Below are 8381 nucleotides of genomic sequence, written 5' to 3'. Positions count from 1 at the left end.
CATCAGCTTTCCTGCTCCTCTGATGCTGCCTGGCCTGCTGTGTTCATCCAGCCCCACACTGTGTTATCTCAGACTCCAGCATTGGCTGTTCCTACTATCTCTTATTGCAGTTGAAATGCTTCTGCCGATGGAATAGGCAGCTTTGTTTGTAAACTATGATTAGGCAACTTTCACCCTTATTGTTCCTTTTTGCCTAAACCCCTCAGATAAGGTCACTTTTTCTTCTCCCTATCACTGATTGGAAACCAGTCAGTTAAAATTGTTTAGGCCCTGCTCTCAACAGCTCTGGAACACAGCAATCCCAATCACAGTCAGTGCCATGAGGCCCTCCAGTGAGAAGGAGACAAAGACAAAAAAACAAAGTTAAACCACCCATCAGCTTGAACTTTGTCTTGAAGGTTGACATTACCCACATTCGGAACCAACACTTTCTCATCCCCTTGGACAGTGGGGGCAGGAGGAAGCAGATTTTAAAGGACTTTGATAAATCCAGGTCCTGTAGGTGCCCAACAAAAACCGAAAGAACTGCGGATGCTGTAAGTCAGGAACAAAAACGGAAGTTGCTGGAAAAGCTCAGCAGGTCTGGCAGCATCTGTGAAGAGAAATCAAAACATTACCTCTGATTTCTCTTCACAGATACTGCCAGACCTGCTGAGCTTTTCCAGCAACTTCTGTTTTTGTTTCTATATGTGCACAACCCTCACTGTTTACATCCTTCGGGATGCAGGCAAGAATAGCCTTTGTTCCCAAACTTACTCCATTCCAGGAGAACAATTTCCAGTTTTCACGCACCTCTGGTTCATAAACAGCTGGTTGTGAAAGAATGCCCCTGTCATTCATTGGCTCAAAAGTGCATTCAGATGTCTGCTGGTTGTGAAATGTACCATATAAGTGCAGGTGCTTCTATGACTTCTGAGCTGTTGCAAAAGCCGTAAATGTTATGACCTTACTCCAATGTACGCAACTTGTTAAGGAGATAGCTGAAGAGATAGTGGAGGCATTAGTTGTGATTTTTCAGGAATCGCTAGAGTCAGGGAGGACTAGAAAATCGCTAACGTGACACTCCTGTTTAAAAAGGGAGTAAGACAAAAGACTGAAAATTACAGACCGATTAGCCTAACCTCGGTCATGGGTAAGATTTTAGAGTCCATTGTGAAGGATGAAATTTCTGAATACTTGGAAATGCATGGTAAGGTACAGCAAAGTCAGCATCGCTTCATCAAGGAGAGGTCATGCCTGACAAATCTGTTAGAATTCTTTGAGGAAATAACGAGCAGCTTAGACCAAGGAGAGCCAATGGATGTTAGCTACCTAGACTTCAAGAAGGCCTTTGAAGGCTGCTGAGTAAGATAAGGGCCCATGGTGTTAGAGGCAAGGTGCTAGCACGGATAGAAGATTGGCTGTCTGGCAGAAAGCAGAGAGTAGAGTTAAAAGGGTTTTTCTCAGGATGGCAGCTGGTGACAAGTGGTGTTCCACAAGGGTCAGTGTTGGGACCTCAACTTTTCACTTTATACATGAATGATCTAGATGAAGGAACTGAGGGCATTCTGGCTAAGTTTGCAAATGATACAAAGATAGGTGGAAGGACAGGTAGTATTGAGGATGTGGGGAGGCTGCAGAAGGATTTGGACAGGTTAGGAGAGTGGGTAAAGAAGTGGCAGATGGAGTACAACGTGGGAAAGTGTGGGGTCATGCACTTTGGTAAGAAGAATAGAGGTATGGACTATTTTCCAGAAGTCTGAAGTGCAGAGCCTTGGAAGTTCTCGTCCAGGATTCTCTCAAGGTAAACTTGCAGGTTGAGTCAGTGGTTAGGAAGACAAATGCAACTTTGGCATTTCTTTTGAGAGGACTTGAATATAAAAGCAGGGATGTACTTCTGAAGCTCCATAAGGCTCTGGTCAGGCCACATTTGGAGTTTTGGGCCCCATATCTCAGGAAGGATGTGCTGACCATAGAGTGGGTTCAGAGGAGGTTCACGAGAATGGCCCCAGGAATGAAAAATTTAACTTATGAGGAATGTTTGAGGACTCTGGGTCTATACTTAATGGAGTTTAGAAGGATAAGGGCGGACCTAATTGAAACTTACAGAATACTGAATGGCCCAGACAGAGTAGATGTTGGGAGGATGTTTCCACTGGCAGGAAAGACTAGGATCTGAGGGCACGGTCTTAGAGTAAAGGGAAGACCTTTTAGAATGGAAATAAGGAGAAACTTCTTTAGCCAGAATGTGGTGAATCTATGGAATTCACTGCTACAGAAGGATGTGGTGGCCAGGTTATTGAGTATATTTAAGATGGAGATAGATAGGTTCTTGATTGTCAAGGGGATCAAGGGTTATGGGGAGAAAGCAGGAGAATGGAGTTGAGATTGGCTGAATGGCCTAACTTCTGCTCCTATGTCTTATGGTCATATGGTCTTATTACACATGGTGAGTCGCAGTGTAGAAGGGACAGTGAAATACTTGGTTGGCGTATTAAGTAATTTTTTTTTGCTGCATTTGTGTTATGATGTCATAAACTTGGTACTCAAAAGCACACGAGAGCCGAGGACAAACAAATTAGTTACTGAAATCCTTTAACAGATAAAGCTGATGCCCTGACTGTCACACCCTCACCTCCCCCCACCTGCAGCCAGGTTAAATTAAAGAAGTTCCACATACAAATGAGTTTAAAATTGATGAATTCCACTTTAATTAATCACGATGATAAATATGTTCAATCAACACAGAAAATGAGATTGGGCCCTTCACGCTATATGAAAGACAATAAATTATGCCCCAAATGGAATTATACTAAGACAATTTCCCAAAGGACCAGCTAGACCATTATTAAGATTCCACTTGCATACATTTTTCATTCACAATCATTTATAGAACAAGCCAATTTTCATAGTTTGTTTTAATGAATTCTTCTAGTCTTCCCATTTATAAAGCATCTTTCACTTAACTTTCCTTATGTGGCCTCCAAATACAGATCATGCAAGTTGTACTTATTTGTTCATGAGGTGTGGGTATTTCTGACTGGGCCAGCATCTATTGCCTGTCCCTAATTGCCCTCGAGAAGGGTATGGTGAGCTCATTGAATGAATGCAGTCCATGTGGTGTAGTTGCACCCACAGTGCTCCTAGGGAGGGAGTTCCAGCAATCAGGACCCAAGTTACATCTGCAACTCCACAGTTCAGTTGAGGCAGCTGCATTATAAGAAGATGTTGCTTTCAGCAGTTGATACCAAGTTGGTGCCATGAAGTGACAATCCATGATTCCTTGCTTGGTCAGAGCCTTGGCTTCAAGAGTCATCAGTCTGAGATGGCAGATAGAACAAGTGTCAGCCTGATAATTTAGAACATTTTGCACAAGCACACTTCACCAGGTCAAACTAACTAAGTAAGGCACTGCTTTGAAAGGTGGACCTGGACTTACTCAATGATCAGGCGGACCACAGAAGAGAAACAGCCAGAAGAGCATTGCAGCCTCGGGTAGCCGAGCACCACAAAGGGTTTGGCCAAGGGGCATGAGACAGAAGATGGTGCAGTCTCTCAGCCAGGGGATTTATAAGCAAAGGGTCAGCATCTTAACCTATTGCAGCAGGAGTGTCAGAGAAAGCTGTGCCTCTTATGGCAGGTGGCTGCGGACATACACATCCTTTGAACACCAGTTGGGTCAGGACCCAGCAATGGTCATGGTCTAAAATTATTTTCGTTCTCTCAAACGTTCGAACAATGTGTGGATAGACAAACAAATTGCTTGTGGTGATCAAGGTCTTTAATTTAGAAGTATTTCCAATGTGAACCAAACTAGATATTTGTGTGAACTTTTCTGGAAATTTATATTTAAATGGGATGAAAACAGTTGCAGCAGCTAATTAGGAAGGCAAATGGAATGTTGGCTCTTATTCCAAGGGTTTAGAATATAAGAGTAGGGAAGTCTTACTGCAACTGTACAAGGTGCTGGTGAGACCACATCTGGAGTACGGTGAGCAGTTTTCATCCCCTTATTTAAAGAAAGATATCATTTCATTGCAGGCAGTTCAGAGAAGGATGATCCCTGGTATGGAGGGATTGTTTTGTGAGCAAAAGTTGAACAGGTTGGGCCTCGACTTACTGGAGTTTAGAAGAATGAGAGGTGATCTCATTGAAACAAATAGGATTTTAAGGGGTTTGACAGGGTAAATGCTGAGAGGATGTTTTCCATCATGGGAAAGTCTAGGACCAGAGGGCATGGACTCATAATAAAAGAGCACCAATTTGAGACTGATTTGCGGAAGAATTTCTTCTCTCAGAGGATTGTGAGTGTTTGGAACTCCTTGTCACAGAGAGTTATGGGTGCACAGCCCTTGTGTATGTTTAAGGCTGAGATAGATAGATTCTTGATCAGTAGGAGAATCAAGGCTAACAGTGAAAATGCAGGAAAGTGGATGTGAGGAATGTTGGATCAGCCATGATCCAATTGAATGGCAGAGCGGGCTCAAGGGGCTGAACAGCCTCCTCCTATTCCTGTTTCTTATGGTCATATGGTCTATTGAAGGAATGAAAATGACACTATAAAAAGCAAGTTCCATGGAAATTCAGAGTTTAATACATTCTTTAATTAAATTTTCACTGCAGAACAAAAGGCACTTAAATAGAGGGGGAAACATTTATTAATTACAGAAATAATTCAACATGCTCAGAAGCAGAAGAATTTACTCACACAAATTATTTGATACATGGACCTAAAGGGTTGCCAGTCCCAGCCATAACTGTAGTTGTGCTGAATGGTCCCTGTTACATAGAATGAAAAATAAACCCTCTGGTATCATTGCAATGAGCAAGTCTGCAGAACTAGACCATGGAAGATCAGATAGCATTTTGTGGTTTATGGGCACAGGTTATACATACCTACTCCAATTGGTATCCTTCCCACAAATGATGGATTTTCCCCTTTGTGGAAGTTGATGTACTTTGCCAAAATATACTGACGCCTGTCCTTGCGGCCAAATTTGAGAGTGGTGTTTCTAATCCTTCCCATGGTGGGCTTTGTGGCTCTGACAAATAAGCTGATCTTGGTCTTGTGGCCTCCCTGAACTGCTATCCAGAAAGTTTGCATTCTGGAGCACAACCAGAACATGTGACAAAATGTGCCTTTTCGGATTCAATCTTTTCAGTATTCCTCGACGAGCTGAGTGAAATTTATGGGGTCGAGCATTTGTGGAATCTGCACAGCAAGGGGGCTTTCCTTCTGGATCATTTTGGTTTCGCTGTGTTTTGCTGCAAGCCAAGCTCATCAATATTCATTTCCAACCTTCTCCCCACTGCTCATTTCAGCAAGTGAGACATTACTTACTTGTGAAAACCAAGCTCTGGGGAGAGAAAGATTGATTTATGCTGAGCTTGAGGAACTGTCTGCTATTAGTAAGGTCAGTTCCCTCTGGTAGTTCTAACAAGGACTGGGTTGTTTTAGGAAGGAAAAATCTTATTGCCTTGTCCTGCTAATTGCAGCGCATTATTGTAGCAGATGAAGAAAAGGATTGTAGAAATATGCTGAGATTAGATGAAGTAAGGAAATTACAGAAGTGAATATTAATATGTTGGATTATAGATAGTTGAATGTATTGTATAGGTGTATTTGTTCTAATAATTGGCATTTAGCCAACTAGCACATGTTTAAGCAATTTCCTTGTATTATGGCAAGGATCAGAGTGCCTATATTCTTACATCAATTTGAGTCTAACTCTTTATGCTGGTTTGAAAGCAATTTAAATTTTTGTTTCCGAGATCTTATTTACAATTCTGTGCTGTATATCTCTATGATTCTAATATTAGAATTATTTTTCCAGTCTTTATAACTGAAACAAAACTTTAAAATTAAATGCCAGACTTTGTTATTCTTTTCTCACATAGGCACGCATTCTGCTAGATTGTGGAAAGGACAATGTTTGCATCCCAGCACTTAAACTTACAGCTACTCCGTAAGTTGAAAATGTTGTATGTATTATACATCACTGAAGCTTATCAGCATGCAAACCTTATAGTCAAGTATGTGGGCGTTCATCATGACAGATTTGTGATCATTTTTATCGTCAGTGAGAGACTGAAGAAGTGATAGCTTTAACATCTGTGGAGTGTGCTTATGATTGATAGCGAACTATCACTTTGACTAGGAAAGGAAAAAGATTAAAGTACATTGATACTTCACCTTTTTCTGCTTCACAGTGATAGACAACAGCTAATATTTGGAGATGAGAATCCTCTCACTTTAATCATAAATGGGAGGAATGAAGGGGAAGGAGCATATGAAGCAGAACTCAATGTCATAATACCACCTGAAGCAGATTACATTGGCGTTATACGCAACAATGAGGTAATAAAACTGAAGACACTATGTCCAAATAGTCTGGTAGCTGTGGTTTGCAAATTGTCAAACAATTATTCTAAATGGATTTCTTGAGACAAAAAGCTCGCAAGGGTCTTATAGTTGGTGATCTTTATGAGGTGACATTGGGGACCATTTTATCCAAGAATCTCCCTCACTGTTACTGCTGGATTTGCAGCATAAAATTAATTGGATATGTGTAACTGATAGAGAAGAAATTTGAAGAAGTGTGCAAAATTGAATTGAAGTACAAATGCTTAACAGAATTGTGCCTTTTCATGTTCAGGAATTGAATTTCAATAGCAATGATTTCACAATTATAAAGTGACATGGTTTGCTTAAAATCATCTCTATGTATTAACATATCATGTTAATAGTATGAACAGGATCAACGATCAATGTTACTTTCCAAAACAAGTTCAACATGTAAGTACGGAAGCAAGGGTTAATACTGCAATGATTGACAGTGATCAGCTTTGCTTTTTCCACTGGAATCCTGTTTTACATGAACTGTTGTTGAGTTGTGGAAAGAGCTCCACGTTTTGTGCTGGCTTTTACCAGCCCTCAGGGACAGCGAGGCAGTGGCAGGGTTGGGTAGGGGGGAAGAGGAGGAGGAGGTGGTCATGTGATGTGGGGTTGTTAGCCTGGAAGACAAGAATGGAATGCCCTCAGCCTTCTTCCCTACCATGGGATTTTACCAGCGATGAGTGAACGCTGCACCATTTGGGGACACCAGATGACAGCATGGCTATAGGCTTGTGGTGGGCTCCTCCTAATTAGACCACCACTCCTTCCTGCATCTGGTGGCAATGGCTGCTCCCATGGCAACACTGCTCTGCCCTTGCCAAAACCCAGCTCACACTTGCTCTCACCCTTCCATTGTCAGGCCCTAGAGACCTCTGATCCTATGCATCATGCTGCTAGGACAGTGCCCATTGCTGCATCCTGTTCTTCCAGGTGTAGTCCCAGCAGAGGCCACTACTCCCAAAGACTCCATTCTCCCATCCTTTGACAGGATGTAGGTCCCATTCAGCAACTTCGTGATGGGCGTGAAATCCCACCATGGGCCCCCAACCTGGCCAAGGCACTAATACACCCAGTTTTCCAGCCCGTCGTTGAGGCTGCCACCATCTTATGCAATTCAACCCCTTTTGCCTGCAAGGCTGGTGTTTACCCTGAAAAAGCAAATTGGGGTTAGAAACCAGCATGCCAATTGGGCACCAGATACTCGGAGCTCATAGAAAACAAATAGTCACCTCAGGTTGCATTTTCACTCCTAGTGCAGACTAAAATTTTTGGACTTATTTGGAGTAGCTGTTGCATTTGTATCCACCTCTTCCAGTGTTTCTTTGCTGTTTTGTGAATTTATACAGCACTTCTTAGAACTGCACACGTCCACTCCCTAAGTCTGTTTCACCATTGAGTTCCCATTGTTCCCAGTCTGTGGCCTGGATTGAATGCATCCTTTCATGACTGGAGCCATGTTGGCCAGGCCAACTTAACCAGGGGGCAGGTAGAAAGTTACGGCCCCTATCGTTGCCTGTCAAACCCCCACCACCATCCTCTTGTGAACCCCACTCAGAAAGCACCGTTCTGCCATCAGCCTGGGGTTTGGTCTGGAATCTCATAGCATTTCTAGGCTTCTGGTGGGTGCGGTACTGCCACCAACCTCATTACTATTGGCATTGAAGAGTATCTGCCAGTCTCTGATTAACCAATAGCTGTTTGCATGCTGAAGCCCTGCCACCTGAAGGAACTTGACTCTGACAGGGGGCTCACTGCCATTTCTGACTAGTGAAAGAGACCTCTGTCGTTCCCAGAAAATCCAGCTCTACATGACAACTGTAACCGTTCATACAGGCATTCATTTCTACTTGCAGCTTCTGGAGGAGGAGGGGGAAAATCTTCGTTTTTGTGATAAAGATTTTAAAAAAAGCCCAGAACCTCAAAAATTTTAATTGCAGACTCCTGACCCCAGGTAAGCATTTGCGCAAAACATCTTATTGCTTGTGTATCCTTTTGCTTTCTTCCC

At 42.6% G+C, this 8381-nt stretch overlaps 1 protein-coding gene across 1 annotated transcript in view; it reads left to right on the top strand.

Moving 5' to 3' along the window:
• The window catches only part of itga8 (integrin, alpha 8), a 208356-nt gene that overhangs the window by 117378 nt on the left and 82597 nt on the right, over positions 1–8381 (top strand). The window contains exons 18-19 of the mRNA XM_048607871.1: positions 5878–5945; positions 6190–6337. Coding sequence (XP_048463828.1) covers positions 5878–5945; positions 6190–6337 — 216 coding nt within the window. The remainder of the gene's footprint in view (positions 1–5877; positions 5946–6189; positions 6338–8381) is intronic.

The sequence above is a fragment of the Rhincodon typus genome, chromosome 2 (assembly GCF_021869965.1).
Source record: "Rhincodon typus isolate 14 chromosome 2, sRhiTyp1.1, whole genome shotgun sequence".
NCBI classification, from domain to species: domain Eukaryota; kingdom Metazoa; phylum Chordata; class Chondrichthyes; order Orectolobiformes; family Rhincodontidae; genus Rhincodon; species Rhincodon typus.
The sequence above is the reverse complement of the archived record's forward strand: the minus strand, read 5'-3'. Positions and strand labels throughout refer to the sequence as shown.